This window comes from Erigeron canadensis, chromosome 3 (genome assembly GCF_010389155.1).
Source record: "Erigeron canadensis isolate Cc75 chromosome 3, C_canadensis_v1, whole genome shotgun sequence".
Classification (NCBI taxonomy): Eukaryota; Viridiplantae; Streptophyta; class Magnoliopsida; order Asterales; family Asteraceae; genus Erigeron; species Erigeron canadensis.
Genome location: NC_057763.1, coordinates 30,341,347 through 30,362,544, shown reverse-complemented (window position 1 = coordinate 30,362,544; position 21,198 = coordinate 30,341,347). Strand labels below are relative to the sequence as shown.

Below are 21,198 nucleotides of genomic sequence, written 5' to 3'. Positions count from 1 at the left end.
CAACATTCTTTGTCATATGGCACTAAATTTGACAAATTTACCTATACATTTTTATTTTTATCCATAAGCAGTTATCACTTAAACACATCAATAGGTGATCAAGGAATAACCAGATATTAGCATTTTCAGATTAATATTACATGGGTGTCCATTGGTGCTCTGTTTTGGGGCTATTACTCTTGTTTGGATCAGCTTTGTTTGTTAATGGTGCATTAACAAGTGATTTTGTTAGAAAAGATGACAAAACAATTGATATGCCTCTTGATAGTGATGTATTCTTTGAACCCCCTGGCTATAATGCTCCTCAACAGGTCTTCTTTTCTTGAATCCATTTTTCTTACATTTTTCTCTCATTTTGTTTTATATTATTGAATTTTACAGTAAATGTATGTAAATTTTGATGGATTTTTTTTTTAAAATTCAAAACCCATTTTGCAATTTTGTTTATTGTGGGAAAAGTTATAATCTTTACGGTTTTATTTATTTAAGAACCCTATTTTTTGGTGTATATATATATATGTATGTATGTATTTTAAAACGGCGTGTTAGTTGGTTAGTGGTTTGAACCCTGACCTTGATATTCAAGCGGACAGTATGCTAGAGGTTGGAACCCGAAGGCACCCCTAGAGACCAAGGGTGCGATAACACGACCGCACGTGTCCGAAGAGGTTAATGTCCGAAACCATGGGAATTGAGATTCGATCTCTGGTCTCCAAGCCAACATCACCTCCCAAAATCCCAAAAGAGGTCCCCAGATGGCCACTTTTTTGGTATACTGATATACCAAAAAGGAGTTGCGGAGATGCTTGTTGCCCGCTTGCCTTATATTTCTATGCAATAACTTACTATGTTCAATATAAAATTTTATTTAAAAAAAAATTAAATTTTATTTTTTTTGATATAGATAGATGCAGATAAGAAACCTACTTGTATTATGCTTACAATTTAGGGGAAAATTATGGGTTTTGTTTGATTTGAAAAACCCATTTGCGGATAAATGTAGGATTTTTTTCCAGTTTAGGTTATCGGGAGAGTCATTGACTTTAGAGGTTCAACGTTGAGAGTTGAGACCTCTTGTAAGTACATCAGGACGCCTGACCACTAGGCCACCTTGGTGGTAGTTGTTAAATCATTTGCATTTTGCTTAATTTTGAGATAAGATTAATGGTTTTGTGAAACTTAGGAACCTCATTATTTAGTTATATATATGAATCCTAGTTATATTTTTGATCTGATTTTCATGTTTTTTGATGCTAAAAATTGATATGTTTTTGGAAATTCAAGGTTCATATAACTCAAGGAGATCATGTGGGGAAGGCAGTGATTGTGTCTTGGGTGACAATGGAGGAACCGGGTTCGGATGAAGTTGTTTATTGGAGGGAAAACGACGAAACAAAGCACGTAGCTAATGGCTTTGTTACTAGATACACATATCATGATTATACTTCTGGATTCATTCATCATTGTAAAGTTACTGACCTGGAGGTAATTTATTTGTATTTCACGTAGTAGTTTGATTCATCACTTAGCTGACTTTTTTCCCCGATAAGACTGATAAGTGGTTTCAAACGATTTTGATTAGTTTTGTGTATATCTGGGCAGTATGATACAAAATACTACTATGAGGTTGGGACTGGAGATGCATCAAGAACTTTCTGGTTCACAACTCCTCCTGAAGTCGGACCCGATGTCTCTTATACTTTTGGCCTTATTGGTAATGTGTTGTTCCGATTTCTGAATAGTTTGAAGTATATTCTTTGTGCCCTTAAAAATTTATATTACGTCTTAATTTACAGGAGATCTTGGTCAAAGCTTTGACTCCAATGCCACACTAACTCATTATGAAATGAATCCCACGAAAGGTAAAGCAGTGTTATTTGTGGGAGATATTTCATATGCTGATATCTATCCCAACCATGATAACACGAGATGGGATACATGGGGTCGATTTGCTGAGAGAAGTACAGCTTATCAACCTTGGATATGGACAGCAGGGAACCATGAAATTGATTTTGCACCCGAACTTGTAAGCTTCCTTTGACCTTTCTACTTAATCCTAAATTATCTTGTCTGAGTTGATATTGGTTCTGTTATAAGCTCATAAACATTGTAGTCTTTCCAATCATGCTGTAAAAATGTCAAATACCTCTTGGAGAGTTTTGAGCAGCATGTTCAGAATTGAAAATGAGTCTACTTGACCTTACAAGTCAAAATTTACATCGGTTTGACTTTTTTACATAAACCTGGACCCTCTTTTTTAGTTGATGGTGATTTTGTTAGAAACTCAGAAACTTCATAGTGTTTATCAGTCATGTTGTGTAAATTTCAACTGCTAATCAAAAGATTTAGACTTTAAGAATCAGTTCTGAAGTTGAAAATGAGTCTAATTGACCTTGAAAGTCAAACTTTATCTTTGTTTGAATTTTTGGTAATTTTGTTGCAGGGAGAGACTGAACCTTTTAAGCCTTATACTCACAGGTATCAAGTCCCATTTGAGGCATCGGAGAGTACTTCACCTTTTTGGTACTCCATCAAGAGAGCTTCGGCATACATCATTGTTTTGTCTTCGTATTCGGCTTATGGTATATAAGTTTCAATGTATTTTCACAAAGTTTTCACTAAATATAAAATGATTAACAACCCAAATCAGTTGCAACTAAAATGCTAAAAAAAATGTACATTGTGTAGGTAAATACACTCCTCAATACCTATGGCTCGAGCAAGAACTGTCCAAAGTCGATAGAAGTGAAACACCATGGTTGATTGTTATGACACATTCTCCATTGTATAATAGCTATGTCTATCATTACATGGAAGGTGAATCCATGAGAGTACTATTTGAGCCTTGGTTTGTGAAGTACAAAGTTGATGTTGTGTTTTCTGGTCATGTCCATGCCTATGAGCGCTCGGTAAGTCTTTGTATAGAATGCTATGCCTCATATTCTGCAAACACACGTAAGTGTTTAAAACTTTTTGTAATGTATGCAATTTGTGTAGTGAACCTTTAAAGGAAACAATGGAAAGTAGGTATTTGAGGGAATGTAGGTATTAGAACTACTATTAAATTGGTGCAAAAAGGTTGAGTTTTATTCCATGTGGGGGGTTTATATAGGCATATAAATTGCACTTAAACCCCCTCTCATAATTACAAATAAGTACATGGCTAATTACATGATAAACCCTTATCTAAAACATAATAGACTCAAAGGACAACATAATTACTTAATTACAAAACGTGCACTACAAAATATAAAGCTAACAATCTCCCCTTTAGTGCCGTTTTGTGATTGATCACTGGTGGGCTTTCTTCTTTTTCCTTTGAAGTCTATTTCTTTTCTTCGTTGAAGATTCTGGCTTGTCTTTGAAAAAGGTTTGTGGCTTGAACGCTCTTTTCTCATATTGGCTCTTGGCTTCCTTCCAGTACTTTCTTGGTATGAAATGATATCTTGGATCAGCAGGCCGGTTGGGTGGTTCAATGATGTTGTCGGCGAAGTTGACAAGAGGCATGTTGTGCAGACCAGGCTTATTGTTTGGCGAATAATTACCCAAGACCCTTCAGGTACGTGAATGACGCCTGTTTGTTCATTTGGAAGCCTTGCTGCAATGATGGTTCTCGATCTTTCTCTATGTTCAAGCCTTGATTTGAACCTTTTAATCACCTTCAATAATCTTCTCTTTTCTTTGTCCGACTCTTCAAATTCTTGTAGACTTTCAATGACTCTTAAGCATTGTTTGAGTGTACCATCAGAATACTTGCATAGCTCGTCGAGTCGGATGAATATCTTATGCCCCTGATCGCTGACAAATACGACTCCTTTCGGGTTATCAAATACAGCCCCAATGTGAAAATTATCAAGATTGATGCCTCTTATTCTTTGGTTTGGTATGGTGAGGTTAACTTTCTTCCTTCTCTTTTCGATGCCCAATTGGAAGTCTTTTTGTGTTTGACTGAGGATAAGACTATCCATGTATCTCTTTATTGCATAATAGGCCTTTTGATTCTCTGGATCTGGCTGGAGGAGCTTACGGGCGAAGTAATGGAGAAGAAAGATGAGATCTTCAGCAGACAATAAGTTGAAACGAGCTTCAGTAATCATGTACTTCCGACCATCTTCCCTTTTAACAATTAACCAAATTAGGCCAGGTGGTCTAGCAAATCCCGGTTCGCGCCATTCTTTGAAATGAATGTTGTCAACATCAACAATCTTCAATTTAAACTGTTTCTTCCATTCTTTGTTCACCTTTTTACTTTTGGCATCAATCAAGTCTTTTAAGTACTTAGCACGTTGATTCTCAAGATCATATGCTCTTCTAGCTCTTAATTCGTCAATATCGATCTTTTTGAGTTCATCTTGACTTGAGAAGATCTGTGAGGCCTTTTCTTCCAAGAATCTTGTAAGGCGGAATAATTGAGAAGGGATGGCAAGATAATCTATTCTGCTTCTTTCATTAGGTCTAAAGCCTCCTTCATTGATTTGAACATGGGGAGCAGCGGTGGTGTTTTGAAAGCAAGGATGGTTGAGATGGTGAATGAGTTGGTGAAGGTTTAAATGACTGAGATTTGGATTTGGTTGAGGAACAGAGGTATAGTTGTCAAAGCTGGGGGGAGGAAGATCATCATTATCCGAGGAGTCATTATCATCATTTGGATCAACATCGTTGCCATCGATAAAAGGATCATCAAATTCTTCATTTTCATTTACATTATCAACTATCACTGATTGAGCATCATCTCTTACAGCTGAGCCAAGTATAATCTCCGTATCCGCACTTGCTCCGATAGCTGATTCAACAACATTTACAACCTCAGTGTTATCAACATTTTCACCCATTACTTCATCATCATAAGGGGCATCTCTTGTTTGTGCTTCATCTCCACCAACTTCGTTGCTTCCAATAATTTCTGTTTCAGCACTAGCCCTTACTTCAGTCGTCGCATCTTCTCTGTTCTCCCCCTTGTGTTGATCCTGATCATCAGGGTCATCACGTCTATGATGGATGACTGCAACTGCTTTGCAAGAATCTTCTAATTCAGCAATTCGTTTCATTGCTGCCTCAAGTTGAGCGTCAGCAAGAAACTTTTCTTGTTCGGCTTGTTGTTTCTGAAGCAAGAGTTGATGTTGATGGTCAAAACGGGCTTGAAGAGTTGCAAGAATGGCTTTATCAAAAGAATCGGCATGATTGTTTAGAGATAAAAGAACAGCATATAGATCATCATATAGAGAATTGACGTTGGAGCGAAGTGATGTATCAAGATGTGGAGTTAAATGATGAGGGGTATGGTTATGATGTGAGGATGAGACGGAAGGTGAAGAGTGTTGTGGTGATGGTTGAGGATTAGAATGAGGAAGGAGTCCAGCGGCTTCTAGATCTTGGAAGAGTTGTCTTTCTTCAGGATTAGCCTTAAGCCGAATGCCATCTGGATTTAGAGGAGGACTAGAAGTAGATGAAGATGATTGAGAATTGGCAGGAGCTTTTCCTTTATCCATTGGAGGACGGAGCACTACGGTTGGTGGCGGTTGAGTTGAAAGAGCACGAGCGACCGACATAGATGTCGTTTGCACACATGTAGGCTCCGTTGGGTTTACAGTGTGGCCTGAATGGTGTTGGCCATCAGGACTTCCCAATGATTTATGAAGCAAAGGCTCTACATTGGTTGTTTCAGAACTCATTGGCTCAACACAAGTGTCGGGCACAATGTTCCGGATGGTGGGACTTCCGGGTTCTCCAAGATTGCCCGTTGTACTGGGAATTGTATCCCCAGCGCCTGTCATATTGACATGAGTAGGACTTCCAGACACTCCTTGAGAAGGTGGAATCACCGACTCTCGGTCTATTGAAGCAACATCCAAAGGATGTGCGTGTTCAGAAACATGTGTCCTAGGCGATCTAGACAGTGGGAGAGAGGCAAGAGTCTCCGCTGCTTCAATATCGACATCCTCCGAGTGAGGAATTGATAGTGGACGTGGTTGGTGCCTGTGCAGTGATGAAACCGGATCCTGTAGAGAGAACCCAGAGTGGCGGGAAGGTGAATCATGCAAGGGTGGGGAATCCTCGGCTTCTATCCTATTGGTGGCATCCCGGCTAGTTGCTTCAACTATTGGAGGGCCATCGTTTTCTTTTTGCCCTGTACCTAACCCAGACCTCACATCCTCTCCATTTTGTTTTTCAACCCCTCCCTCAGGACCACCTTATCTCTCCGGAATGTCAAACACAACTTCATTAAGAGGATTAGAATCTTGAGAATCGTCATGACGTGTGGAAGGAACAAATTCTGGAATATCCTCAGGAATTGGATTAAGAGGAGTCCTGACCCTTAGGGTGATTTTTGGAATCGGAGGGCAATCAGCAGATGATGATGAAGATGAAGAAAAGAAGAAGAAGAAGAAGAAGAAGAAGAAGAAGAAGAAGAAGAAGAAGAAGAAGAAGAAGATGGAGTCAGAGGAGAAGGAACAGTAAAGGAAGCAGAACGAGATTTTGACTTGGATTTTCTTATAGTTTTGGCGCGGTGGTGAGTTTTCTGTTTCTTTGGTTGAGACTGAGGAGGAATGTCGGTGGATTGAGATGGAGCGGAAGTGCCAGGTGCCGAAACATCAACAAACCCCTCTTTTCTTTTTCTTGACACTGGACCCTCACTAGGAGACCTATGAGGGCGCGGGGAAGGCACAACTCGGTGTTGAGCGGCCATACACCCTTCTATATACACTCTGTAGATCCTCAGGTCAGGATCATCTTGGGGCACCCGGCTTAAAAGATATTCAGGAATTGGCATGAAAGGAAGATGAGAAAGACGATCGTTTGCATAAACAGATCGGAAGCTTGATATAGCGATGCGTTGAGAATCGGGGAATCTTTGGATGTTGTGATTGTTGGTGATGAAATGTTGCAAGATAACAGATAAGAAACGAATAAAAGCAATATATTTCTTATTAGCAGTAAACTTCCCATTTACTTGAAGACATAGATGATCAAAGGCCACGACAGCAAAATCAATATGAAGATCAAATGCGATGCCAAACAGATATGTGATGGTGGCCTTTGTGAAGTCGTCTTGTCCTTTCCTTGAGGGAGTGAAGCAATTGTCGATGATAGAATATAAAGTGTGCCACAATGGATGAAAATTCTTCTTCTTTACATCTTTCAGAGCTGAGATGTTGCCATCATATCCCAAGTCCTGGACTCTCTTCAAGATTTCAATCAGAGGAGGAAAGTCGATGAAATCAGTGAAGCCTTCCCTTGAATCAGCAGTAGGGAACTAGAGAATTTGTCTGAATTCTTCAAGATTGAAGTTGAACTCTTATCTGTCACCATCAGTTGTGAGCAGAGAGAACTTAAAGAAAGGTACGGCTCTGCCACGTCCAGGTACAAATTGAATGGTGCGCCATAGCTCAAACAGTAGTTGTTCTTCGATTCCCGTAGCAGTAATGGTGAAAGCACGATGTGATGGATGATGTACGATCATTACTGGGATAATACCATGTTGGTAGGAGAATGGTATCATCAGTTGTAGATTGTTTGGCATATTTACAGTGGCACCATCAACGAGGAAATCCATTATGCGATTGACAAGTATGCGAATAGGAAACATTGTTTCCAAGGTTAATTTTATTTTTTTTTTTAAAATGAATCGTACACCGTTTTTCACTAAAGATGTAAAGATAGTACAACAAGGCGTTCTATATCTCACTTCTTGTGGAAAAACAGTGTATGATAAATATTAGCTCACAAAAGTTTAGTGAAAAAGAAATTAAAGAAACAGATCATACAAATGGTTTTGCAGAAGATGCGAAGGCAGTACATCAAGGCGTTCGATGCCTTGCTTCTAAGGAAAACCCGATGTATGATAAGTTTGAAAGAAAAGTGTACAAGAAATCAAAGTTGATTATACACCGGTTTTCACAAAAGATGTAAAGGTAGTACATCAAGGCGTTCGATACCTTGCTTCTTAGGGAAAATCAAAGTATAATGAAATGTAGGTAAAAACACAGGAAAATGAGGCAACAGCTATTCATGAGTCCAATCAAGATTCATGAACATTAGATTGTTCATAAACGCGAAATATCAAGGATGCACAAATTTATATAGGAATTCATGAAGAAACAGGTTTAAAAGAATTTTCTAAGTTAATATTTCATGAATTTTCTAATTTATTGAAGGTTGTTATTTGGTTTTGAAAATTTGTGAAAAATGGTATCTGGTGAGAGAAAAATTGGACAGAGTGTCCCTTTAGGAAAAGCGTGTTTTCAAGAACTAATGCTGGTAGGAAAATTACCAGTATTTGCAAAGCATCAAGAAATCAAGTGAAAATTTGAGATCGATGCACTTGCTTATTTTGTGAAAGCATAGTATGTAAGCATGGCAGAGTATAAACAGGTAAACACACAAATATAGCACATAAGTAAGCAGTTTAACACCGATAGATAGTACAGATATAAGGCAATTAAGCACGAAGACCGAATGGAAATGAAATAGGATACCCGAATATGTGAATAAGACAAGTAAGGGCACACGAAAATGACACGTAATCAGACCTGAAAGTAAAAATTTACAAATTCCAAACATGTGTAAGTGAAAACCGGTATTAAAGCATATAAAAATGGGAATACCGGTTTCTGAGAAAGAAACCCGGTATTAGTACTATGTTATGGGAATGTCGGTTTCTGGGTTGAAAACCTGTATTAACGTTATTAAAAGCAGAAATACCTGAAAGCCGGTTTTCGAGAAAGGAAGAACAAATGCCGGTAATCAAACAGTTCGATACAAAGATTGAAGGAAAGCCGGTAAGAATGCCGGTTTTTGAGAGAATGCCGGTTTTAGTGAAGAAAAGAAAAACTTAGAGAAAATTTGGAAAGGTTATATTGGGGTCGAAGTCCGGTATTTATAGTGGTCAATACCGGATTTGACTACCGGTTTTTTGAAACCCGGTATTGGTTTGAAATCCGGTATTGATTTGAAATCCGTTTTTTTTTTTTTGGTGTAAAGTGTTTGGAAAGAAAAGTAAGTTTGGAGATAAACTTGCAAGCTAAATTGATTTTGGAAAAAGGTTTCATGAGGATGGTAAACAGATAAATAGAACAAACTATGCACAAGAACACAAACTCCCCCTAGACAGAAGCATGCAGTCAAGAAAGAAAATAGTTAACTCCCCCTAAATTCATGCATTCTACCCTTTTTCTCCCCCTCAAACATTGCACGTAAGATCATAGAAGCATACATCAAATGTTTGACAAGCAAAATAAGTTTAGAATGAATGGCACAGAAGCAGTTAAGTATCTAAGTTCAACATACCAAGCTTGGTTTTCAATAGATTAAACCTTTGTTCGTCCAAAGGTTTAGTGAAAAGGTCAGCAAGCTGGTAGTCAGTCGGGACAAAATATAATTCGATGTTACCTTTCTCCACATGATCCTTGATAAAATGATACCTCACATCGATATGCTTCGTCCGGCTATGTTGAACTGGATTGCATGAAATAGCAATAGCACTTTTGGAATCACAGTATATGGGAATCCGATCATAGTTGAAGCCAAAGTCAGATAGTTGTGTTTTCATCCACATAACTTGAGAGCAACAACTAGCAGCTGCGACATACTCAGCCTCTACGGTTGAAGTGGAAACACAATTTTGTTTCTTGGAAGACCATCCAACAAGCTTATCTCTCAAGAACTGTACACTACCAGAAGTGCTTTTCCTATCAAGTTTGCATCCTGCATGATCTGCATCTGAGTAAGCTGTTAGTTCAAATCCAGTATCTTTTGGATACCATAAACCAAGATTCATGGTGCCCTTAAGATACCGAAAGATGCGCTTGACAGCCTGTGCATGACTATCCTTAGGGTCCGCTTGGAATCTTGCGCACATGCAAGTGGAGAACATAATGTCGGGATGGCTGGCAGTTAGGTACATTAATGAGCCAATCATGCTTCGATACAGTTTTTGGTCAAAGGGTTTACCATTGAGGTCAGCATGAATTTTAGTTCTGGCTTCCATTGGAGTACCATTTGGTTGACAATTAAGCATATCAAACTTTTTCAACATATCTTGTATGTATTTGTTTTGACAAATAAAAATCCCATTTGAAAGTTGTTTTACTTGTAAACCCAAGAAAAAGTTTAACTCCCCCATCATGCTCATCTCAAATTTGTCAACCATAAGGGCAGAAAAGTTTTTGCAATATTTGGGGTTGGTAGACCCGAAGATGATGTCATCAACATAAATTTGAATGAGAATGATGTCACTTCCTTGTCGTTTGATGAACAAGGTTGTGTCGATTGTACCTTTTGTGAAGCCATACCTCAGGAGATAAGTGGATAGAGCATCATACAAGGCACGTGGAGCTTGTTTGAGACCATATAATGCTTTATCTAGTCGGTAGACATGATTCGGTCGTTTAGGATCCACAAAACCTTCTGGTTGACCGACAAACACTTCTTCTTTGAGAACTCCATTAAGGAAAGCTGACTTGACATCCATTTGGTAAACAGTGAAGTTCTTGAATGTCGCGTAAGCAAGGAAAATGCGAATGGCTTCTATACGAGCAACTGGAGCAAAGGTTTCATCATAGCCAATGCCGTCTTGTTGAGAATAACCTTTAGCTACCAATCTAGCCTTATTCCGGACAACAATTCCGTTTTCATCCTTCTTGTTCTTGAAAATCCATTTTGTTGGAATTGGAGCTTTGTTGACATTCGGATTGGGAACCAGTTTCCATATCTCCAGACGATTGAATTCTGTTAATTCCTCTTGCATTGCACGAACCCAGTCAGGGTCTTTCAGAGCTTCGTTAACAGATTTTGGTTCTGCAATGCTTAGAAAATTGACGAATAAACATTCGTTGGCGGAAGCTGAGCGAGTTGTCATTTTGGCATTTCGGTCACCAATGATTTGAGATGGAGGATGTGGAAGCATAGAGCGGGACCATTTACCAGAGTGAGGATGAGGTGTAGCAGGTTCATTATTTTCATCAGGATTCAAAAATCCTGCAGAATGTTGATCAACAATTTGTTCAAAAGAAGGTTCAGTCGGAAGGACATAATCAGCATCAGGATCAGAGTTATTGTCAGAAGGATGATGAGAATAGCTGGAGGAACTTTGTTGGGAGGAATCATGAGACGAACTAGTTGGGGCAGGGGATTCAGAAGGAGAGTCAGGCGAAGATGGTGGAGAAGATGGTGGAGATGATTCAGAAGATGAAGATGTTGATGTATTATGCTGATGGAAGCTGGATGAATCTGACTGAGATGTGGTCGTGGTTGAATCCTCAGGAGTGATCAAATTTGTTGGTTGACTTGGAGGATGATCGTGATAAAATTCATCAAACACAATGTCTAACTCAGCAGGTGTATGAGTAGGAAAAGACCTATGAGTAACAAATGGAGTGGAAGATGCGGAATTCGATGGACAGTTGAGGGAAGAGTCAGAACCATGTTGTTCAAGAACCATATCAGATAGTTCATCAAATTTGACATTCATGCTTTCCATGATATGTTTTGTTTGATGAAAGTAGACGCGGTATGCAATGGATTCTTTTGAGTACCCAATGAAGTAGGCCTCGTTCCCTTTGGGTTCAAATTTACCAAGATTTTCACGATCATTCAAAACGTAGCAAACACAACCAAAAATATGTAGAAAATTTACGTTGGGCTTCCTTTTGTTGATCACCTCATAAGGAGTTTTGTCGAACCGTTTGTTGATGATTGAGCGATTTTGTGTAAAACACGCGGTAGCAATTGCTTCAGCCCATAGATTTTGTGGTAACTTAGAGTAAGCAAGCATAGTGCGTGCAGCTTCGACAAGAGTCCGATTATGTCTTTCAACAACCCCATTTTGTTGTGGAGTTCTGGTGGCAGAAAACTGATGAGTAATGCCAACGGAGGAACAGTAAGTTTCAAGAGTGGCATTCTTGAATTCAGTACCATTGTCAGAGCGGATGATTCTAACGGTTGATTGGATGTTGACTTGAGTCTTTTTAATGAAATCGATGATAACTTGAGGAGTTTCACTCTTTTCTCGAAGGAAGAAAACCCAAGTATAACGAGAATAATCATCGACAATGACAAGAATGTACCGTTTTGCATGAATGCTCTGAATACGCATCGGGCCACACAGATCCATATGAAGAAGATGTAAAGGGGCTTCAGTACTTAGGTGTTTCTTTGGACGATGCGATGCTTTCTTCATCTTACCAATGGCACAGGCGAAGCAAACTGTGTTTGTTTCAAACTTAGCATCAGGAAGGCCATCAACCAAATGTTTACTTGCGAGAACATTAATGGTGTGAAAATTGAGATGAGATAAACGACGATGCCATAACCAGGTTTGTTGAGCAGAAGCTTTGGACACAAGACAGATTTCGGATGAAGGAGTGGGGAGTGAGTTGAGATCAATGGTGAACAAATTGTCATCACGGGTTCCGGTAAGAATATCAACACCGTCTTCCGTTTGAACTTTGCATTCATATCGACGGAAGAGAACTTGAAGATCATTATCACAGAATTGACCAACACTAAAAAGTTATGTCCAAGTCCTTCAACATAAGAAACATGTTTGATGGTAATCCCATTTTGAACAATATCTCCATACCCAAGAATAGGAGCAATGTTATCATTACCAAATCGAACAGTTCCCAAAAATTTCTCAACAAAGTTCCTTAGAATAGATCAGTTTCCAGTCATGTGTCTCGACATCCGGAATCGACGTACCAAACACATATAAAGTATTCCTGAAGGGTTGGAGAATATGGTTTTAGGTACCCATGGGAAATTGGGTCCATGAGGGTTAGGGAAGCACATGCAGAGCATTTATTAAGAAAGAAAAGAATCACGAGAGAAAATGCAGAATAAAAGCAAGCACACACAAACAAGAAAAGATAAAAACACTTAAGCATAAAAGTACAGTTATTGAGAATAAATGAAACATCACACAGACAAGTTCAAACATAAAAGACAAATTACAGTCATCCAAAGTACTTATTGTTTAGAAAAACTAGTCCTATCAGATCTAGAACTAGAAACATAAGGTCCACGAGCAATCCATTCTTGTTTCACAGAAGTGGTTTTCTCATTAGTCTTGACAGTCCTAGTAGCATGCAAAAATCTATCCTTAGGAAGCCACCTACTCATAGTGTCTAGGCGCAAGTCACCTGAAACATACAAATGTTTGTTATTAGTAGGGGTTTTCTTATGAGAAGTAGCCACAGGTGTCTTTCTAACGGGTTTCTTTGAAGTAGTTGTAAACCAACCATATTGATCATGGTATCTAGCTGATCCTAAGGTCTCATCTCGAACAACAGTCAAAGTGCATTTAGGGATGACACGCGATTTCTTAGAGAAGCTAGAGTACTTGTGATACTTAGGTTGGGTAGGAGCAGAATGATCAAGTGGGACCTTAGGTCTTTGATTAGAGAAATTACTGCCTTTCAGGGGTGGTCTATGTAATGGAGACTTGGGAGTGGTCTTAGTGGAAGGTCTAACGAATTTGGAATCATGAACAACAGATGGAGAATTGTTGTTCTTTGGTTTTGAGGATTTAACAATTGAAGAAACCTCTTTCTTTTGAAAAACTTTCTGATATTTCTTAGTACCTTGTTTTGAGACAGGGGATTGCTTTGGTTTTAAGACAGAAGGTTGCTCTTATTTGAGAGAATGAACCTTTTCTTTTGTTTGTTCAAACTGTTTTTCAAAAACTGGATCGAAAACTAGGTCTTCCTCAAGAAAGTTATTCAGATTTGGTAAGGTCAAAAAATCCATTTTGACAGATTTAGACGCAGACTTTGATTCCAAGTTTTCAGTGGGGACAACAGAGGTAGAAGGACAAAACTTGTCAGTGGTTGAGTTTGAAGAACTTGAAGACATTGGTTTAGTTACAACATGTTGCTTTATTGGAAAGTTGCATGATTTGAGCAAATTGAAAGCTTTTTCAAAGTTATTATTAACAAAAGCTTGAAGTATGATGTTTTTATACTCCATTTCCAATTTAAGTTTTTTGAAATCTAAAAGCAATGTCAATCGTTTATCTCTTTCATTTTCAAATTTCTTTGTTAAGGTATCAAGTTCACTGAAATAAGCTTGAGTTTCTTCAGAAAACTTGACTGGTTCATCATTATTTGGAAAGAAATGATCAAATGAATCAGTTTGATTGACCCTCTTCTCAGACTCAAACTCAACCAAAGGATCAAGGGTGTCACTATAGAATTCATTGTAGTCATTGTCAGTTTGGATGGCAATGCTACGAGTCTCAATGGGGTTACCAACATCAGAAAATGGGTCATTGGTCTCACTTTTCAGTTCAACAGATACATTATCATGGTCAATTTAGATGGATACACTTCGAGACGTTGTGGGACTATCCACATCAGACAGAGGATCAGAATCACTATCCGTTGCTAAAGTAACATCAACTAGTTCACAAACAGATGTGATTGTAGAAGAGAAAGTAGAAGAGGTTTTCAGCACATCACAGACAGGACAGTTAGGATCAGTACAGTCAGAAGAATTATCAGAAGAGGTAGGAGGGTTGTCATGCATTCTTGAGTTACAATGACCTTGAGACAACAGAGCATCTATCACACGTTGTAGTTCCAAAATGGTTTGTTTCAAGTCGGCCACTTGGTTTTCTAAAACTACTTGAGGAATATAAGGTCTTGTTGGAGCTGGTTTAGGAACAGGAATGTCGACCTTGGGTGTTTGAGTACTCGAAATGATAGCAACATTGTTATCCTTAGACTTTTCATCAATTTCCTCAATGATGATAGATTTTAGGATGTTTTTAGAATGAAGTAGAGGATTGAAAAGATCGAAAGAATCATTGATTTGATCATAATTCAAGTTAATTCTACAACCTTTGGATAGATGCTCATCAGTCTCAAAATCACCATAAGTTGGTCGAACATATTGAATGGTTAGGCCATATCTCATAAGATCAGCATCGTATAGTGAGGGGACTTCAGTTCTGCCAGTGAGTAGGTTTTTGGGTTTCTCGAAACCCAACCCTTGAGTAAAGTTAGAATCAAAATCTCTAGGTTTATGTAGAAAAATTTGCTTGTTAGACTGATCAAGTTTGTAAACCTTGACTTGGTAAAATTTGATTTGTTCGTTTAATTCATTGATTTTACTTTCAAGTTTTTGGTTTAAAGAGTCTTTGATACGACAAGCATAATTTAAATCAGAGATTTTATCTTCAAACTCTTTGAGTGTAGGTTTGGTTTCGAGAAGTCTGTGTTGCAAGGTAACCAGATCCTCAGACAATGCGTCAGCACGGAAAGACTCATTAGATTTGGCAATTTGTGCTTCTTTAACGTCTGAGTTAGCTCATGAACTTTTAATTCAAGGTTTTGTTTTTCAAGAAGTAATTCAGATGAAGGAGTGAAAGAAACTGAATCTTTTGTTTTTTGAAGAACATCGAAATCCATATGAAGTTTTTCAATTTGAAGTTGAAAATCCTTTAAAAGGTTGTCTTTTTCAATCAAAACTTCATTTAACAAAGAGATGTCTAATGTTAAAGAGTTGTTATGAGCAACAGTTTTATCACATTCAGACAGTAGACGAGTGATTTCAAAGAGAGGAATATCAGAATGGAGATTAGAATTTACCTCGTAATCTTCTGTCTCTGAGCTGGCAGATCCTTCATCAAGAGCCTTGGATTTCTTTATCTTTGTCATGAAGCAGACATTCGCCTTCAACTCTTCGGTTTCTTCATCAGTCAAATGGAGCTATTGTTCATTCTCTGCAAGAAGAGCCATGCCACACTCTTGCTGTTTGACAAGCATCAGCTTATTCTGATAATATTCTTTGTTCTTTAGAGTGGGCTTTGGGCAGTGAATGGCAAAGTGACCAGGAGCACCGTAGTTATAGCATTTCTTTGACTCGGGCTTTGGATCAGAAACCTTCTTCTCAAATTTTCTGGGATTCTCAATCTTCTTGTTGTTGGTGGGAGCAAAGTTGTCATTGGATTCAAACTTTGGAGCATTGGAACTTCTAGCATATGAAGACACAGATGAAGTGCGAAGTTGATTGTTTGTGGGTCGACGTTTGAAGTACTTGCGTTTGAAGGATTGGGTAAAGTATGCCAAATCACGAGACATTTGTTTCTTAGTATCATCCAATTCTGGATCACTGTCAACAAATGGTTCTTCATCATAGTGCTTTTCGTCAATGGAAATGTTGGTGGAACGATAAGACTTTCTTTCAGCAAGTAAAACAAGTGGGTCTGTGCAAGAATTCTCAGAAGCCTTGGATTGTTGTTTCTTCATCACTTGTCTTGCATTCAATTTTAACTTTTCATACAAACTGTGGATATCAAGTTTGTGAAAATTTGACTGGGTGTTGATCTGAGTACCAAAAGTTTGCCAAACATCTTCTAGGCTTCTGATGAACTTGATATTTAGTTCCATTTGTGTTTTCTTGACTTTTTCCTTTCTCAGATCATTGATGACATTGCAAAAACGGTCATAGGCACTTTCAAGAGATTCACCTTTTTCTTGCTTAAAGGTTTCATACAAGTCAAGAACAAATGACAGACGAATGGCAGTGGAGACCTCTGAACCTTGAAATTGTTTTTCTAGCTCATCCTATATCTCTTTACCAGTGACATGGGAGTCAACATTTCGATAGATTTCATTTGGAAGAGCATGGTAGAGATAGGACACAGCAAAATCATCAGCTTGAGAGCGGTTTTTCTGAGAAGCGCTCCAGCTCTCTGGCGGTAGAGGTTCCTTGGTAATAGGATTAGTGTGTTCAGCAGGCCCATTTTTGTATGATTCCTTTACTTGAGCTCCGAGAGGTTGTTTGGAGACCCAGTTCATAAAGCGGTTTCTCCATTGTGGATAGCAGTGACGGTACAATACCGGTGGACGAGTTTCAGAACCGATGATCAAAGAGTCCAAACTAGTCATTGGTAATACAAAAACCGGTTTTGAGGATAGAAGACGAGCAGAGTAACGTTTTCACAAAAGCAGTGAATTACAGTGCAAATACCGGTTTTGATGTAAACCAGGTATTTAAACAACAATCACACAGTCAATCTCAAACAGAAATCAATTTTTCACAATAAATGAACTAATACCGGTTTTCGTTTTGGAAGAACAAAAACCCGTTTTCAGTTAAAGAGAAAAGCAGAATTTCAGCTTAAGAAATGTTCAATAGAAGAACAAATACCGGTTTTGGTGGAAACCAGGTATTAAAGCATACAAACACAACCACACAGCAATCCTTTACAAATACCGGTATTTAGTGAAGTATTCACTAAAACCGGTTTTCGTGTAGAACCTTGAAGATTATATCGGGGGATGAAAATTGAAGTTTAGAGGAACAAATACCGGTTTTGGAATAAACCAGGTATTATAACAGTCAAACTATTAAGAGGTATGAATTAAAGTACTAATGCCGGTTTTCTACAAAGGAAGTAGAAAAACCGGTTTTCAAGGCGAAAATCTAAAATTATGACGAGTTATTTGAATTTATGAATAAGTAAACTAATACCGGTTTTGGTGTAAACCAGGTATTGAGAGTATAATGAAAATGAAAATTTCGAAAGAAAGACGGTACGAATTCCGGTATGAAACCCGGTATTAGAACAATGAAACTTACGGACGAAACCCGGTATTAGACCTACAAATCAAGTAACTAGAAAACCGGTATGAAATCCGGTATTTAGAACAACTAGTTTGTTTTTCGATTTCAAGACATTGTGTTTTGAGTTAGGATTTGAAACTTTATGGGTGATGTTTTAGGAAGGTAAGGAGTTGATTAAAGTAAGAAATTCATTTACTTTAACAAGTATAGAGGATAAAGATCAAAGCTTTCGGTTTGGGTATAAAAACACAAAATAGCACACAAGATGAACAAAATCAATCCATGGATCATTCACAAGTTGTGATTTTGCTCTGATACCAAGTGTAATGTATGCAATTTGTGTAGTGAACCTTTAAAGGAAACAATGGAAAATAGGTATTTGAGGAAATGTAGGTATTAGAACTACTATTAAATTGGTGCAAAAAGGTTGAGTTTTATTCCATGTGGGGGGTTTATATAGGCATATAAATTGCACTTAAACCCCCTCTCATAATTACAAATAAGTAAATGGCTAATTACATTATAAACCCTTATCTAAAACATAATAGACTCAAAGGACAACATAATTACTTAATTACAAAACGTGCACTACAAAATATAAAGCTAACAATTTTGTAGTCTGTAAACATATCATGGCTGTTCATTGCGCAACATATACTCGTTAGTTTCAACTCTTGGCCTATAGATTACCTTGAGCTTGCCCAAGTCATTTGATTATGGAGGCGGCAAGATAGGCATGTTAAATTGGGTTAAGATGGGTATCGGGTTGAAATGGGTCATTCATGTGTAGGTGGAAAGCATGTAGGTAATGGGCAAAAACAGGTTCAAGTTGAAATGACTCACTTTTAGTAGTGAAAAGGGGCGGGAACAACTAGCATTTTTCATAATGCGGTAATTATGATTACTAAAACAATATTATACAATAACAGTCGATTGCTAAAAAGTTACACAATGATAATGTAGTTTTTAGGAAGTTGTATCATGTATGCATCAAATAGAGATTTTTGGATAACTTTCAACACGAGTGACCCGTTTCCCATTCACCTTCTTTCTTTCTTTCGTTACCCTTCTAGCTTCTTTCTTTCTTTCTTTCTTTGACCTGTTGGAGATATAAGACAACCCAAGTTGAATCATTGCAAATAAATTGGTCTCAGTCTCTCTGATGGCCTCTTACAGTAATTAAGAAAGATCTGCTTTTGTGACTTCAATGCATGCTAACTTAGCGATGAGTTACCTCTGGTCATTCCAAAATACTGCTAATGCATAACTTAACATAGTTTCTTGACAACTTTGTTTCACAGGAGCGCATATCAAATATTGATTACGATATTGTGAATGGGAAGTGTAGTCCTGTAAAAGATGAATCTGCCCCTATATACATAACCATTGGTGATGGAGGAAATCTTGAGGGATTGGCAACCAGGTAAAAATCTCATTCATTGTGTTATCTAACTATACTATATTTTTTTCTTTTATTTTATTTTTCATGATAACTAACTCAAAGTTTCTTGAATGATACTGTAGCATGACCGAGCCACAACCAATGTATTCGGCTTTCAGAGAAGCTAGTTACGGGCATGCCATATTTGACATAATAAACAGAACCCATGCATACCATAGTTGGCATAGGAATCAAGATGGATATGCTGTAACAGCTGATTCAACGTTGTTTTACAATCGGTATTGGTATCATCAGGAGCTGCATGCATCGTCATAATGATATGTTCATTTTAGTGATGCACCTTCATCCGCACAATTAGAAATAGGATTTGTTGTTTGTTCGAGTTGGTAATTGCTTGTTTTAAGTGTTGTTGATGTTATGAACTTAGGTTGTTATGATGATATGGGAAGTTATGTACTTATATAGATTGGATATTTGTATTTTGAAATTGATTAAAAAGTATGACAGACTGCAAATAGTTAAAATTTAAAATGATATATTTGTTTGACAATACCCAACCCCAATAATATAATAATATAAAAAACCAAATTCAGAAAGAAAAAAAATTACTGTAAATCTTTTTTGAATTAACATAAATGTTCTTTAGTGACAATGGAGACCAAAAATCACTCTCTAATATCTATGTTCTAGTAGTTGTCACAACCCGACTCGTGAGACATACTAAGTCAAAAGTTGCTTTGAGTTCATGTTCGAATCGCGTATTTTTCCCTCTATTTTGAGGTGATTTGTACAAATCAAATCGTGACTCATACTACTCTAACTATGATCAAGACAACACAACACACTTTCTCTAATATTGAATTTGTGGCATACATAAAAAATTAACAAGATTTACAAATCTTTGATAAATATGTTCGTATTAAAGTAAAGGTTTTTAACTTAAACTACAACACAAGTCAAATTTGAAGTGAAGATATATGCATAGAGACCATAGGGACTACAACTTTTTACCAAAATTCCATATATTACTGATTTGTACATTCATTTATGAAACATATATTTTATGAGTAATAATTATACTATATTTGTTGTATAAATAATAATAATGTATAATACTATACATAGCCACTGACAAAAATGTTCCACTGAAATTACGTGTAAATGAATTAATTTATACTCGTAACATTTATTTCTTAACTTTTAAAATAATAACTACACTATCTTTTTTCACATACTATCTTTTTTCACCTAAATTACCTTTATGCCAATAATATACACTAATTATTGTCTTCAGTCGCCAATATCACACAACCATCACTATTACCATCGTCGCCGCATCGTACTAGTATCCGTCTAATCCTTTTTCAAGGCACTAACCAGAACACAACCCCAAGTTCCCAACCCGTGAACCTGAACACAATTGGGATCAAAGAATACGAGAAGGGCCCAAACCGTCATTGTGCTAAACTTAAGGTAAAAACCTGTAAAAATAAAAAAAAAATACCGGCAACAGAAGAAGCCCGATCAACGGGAATCGCACATGTCAACAATACTCTATTTCCAAACCCACGACTGAGAATATCCAATTTTTTATTTATTTATTTTTTTTATGATTTTATCATTTCAAAATAATAATTGTTGTAAAAAGTGATGAAGGATTCTTGTATAAAAATAAAGGGAAAATTACACTTTTCGTCCCTGAACTTGGCAACTTTTTCACTTTTAGTCACTAAACTTCAAAAATTGCAATTTATACACTGAACTTGTCAAATTTTTTCACTTTTAGTCACCGCGCCCAGTTTTGTTAGTTTTGCTCCGTTAAGTTGGGCACGTGCAAAACGCGTGAGGGTATTTTCGTCTGTAAATTTAAGCTTTCCATCTGTACCTTTATTATATATATATATATATATATAGTATTTAGTGCGAAACACAAACACAAACCCAATCCCAATTTCATCCCTAAAATTTACCCCCAAAATATAATACTAACCCTAAATCTTAATTCCACTCAATGGCTGACGAAGAACCCGGCGGGATTAATTGACCAAAAAAGAGAGTTCCCCAAAGTAAAAAAGGTATGTTCATCAATCAGATTTTATCTTTTCGTTCTAGGGTTTACCTTTATCTCGCCTGGGTTTTCTTTTATATAAGTTTATCATTTATTTTATTTTATTTTTTTATTTTTAGGGACCAAAGATTTCGACATGTATATTGAACTTCATTATGGT

General features: G+C 37.3%; 1 protein-coding gene across 1 annotated transcript; it reads left to right on the top strand.

Annotated features, from left to right (window-relative positions):
• The first annotated feature begins 126 nt into the window (after positions 1–126).
• Positions 127–19,403, top strand: LOC122590477 (purple acid phosphatase 2-like). Its single transcript, XM_043762680.1, has 8 exons — positions 127–311; positions 1,285–1,485; positions 1,603–1,714; positions 1,797–2,026; positions 2,444–2,582; positions 2,689–2,909; positions 18,870–18,991; positions 19,093–19,403. Exons 1-8 carry the CDS (start codon positions 141–143, stop codon positions 19,283–19,285), a joined length of 1,389 nt encoding a protein of 462 aa, XP_043618615.1. The 5' UTR covers positions 127–140; the 3' UTR covers positions 19,286–19,403.
• Positions 19,404–21,198: the final 1,795 nt, after the last annotated feature.

Coding starts and splice junctions, on each gene's coding strand:
- LOC122590477 (XM_043762680.1), top strand. CDS start 141: ATGGGTGTCCATTGGTGCTCTGTTTTGGGGCTATTACTCTTGTTTGGA. Junction 312..1,284: donor GCTATAATGCTCCTCAACAG/GTCTTCTTTTCT, acceptor TGGAAATTCAAG/GTTCATATAACTCAAGGAGA. Junction 1,486..1,602: donor GTAAAGTTACTGACCTGGAG/GTAATTTATTTG, acceptor ATATCTGGGCAG/TATGATACAAAATACTACTA.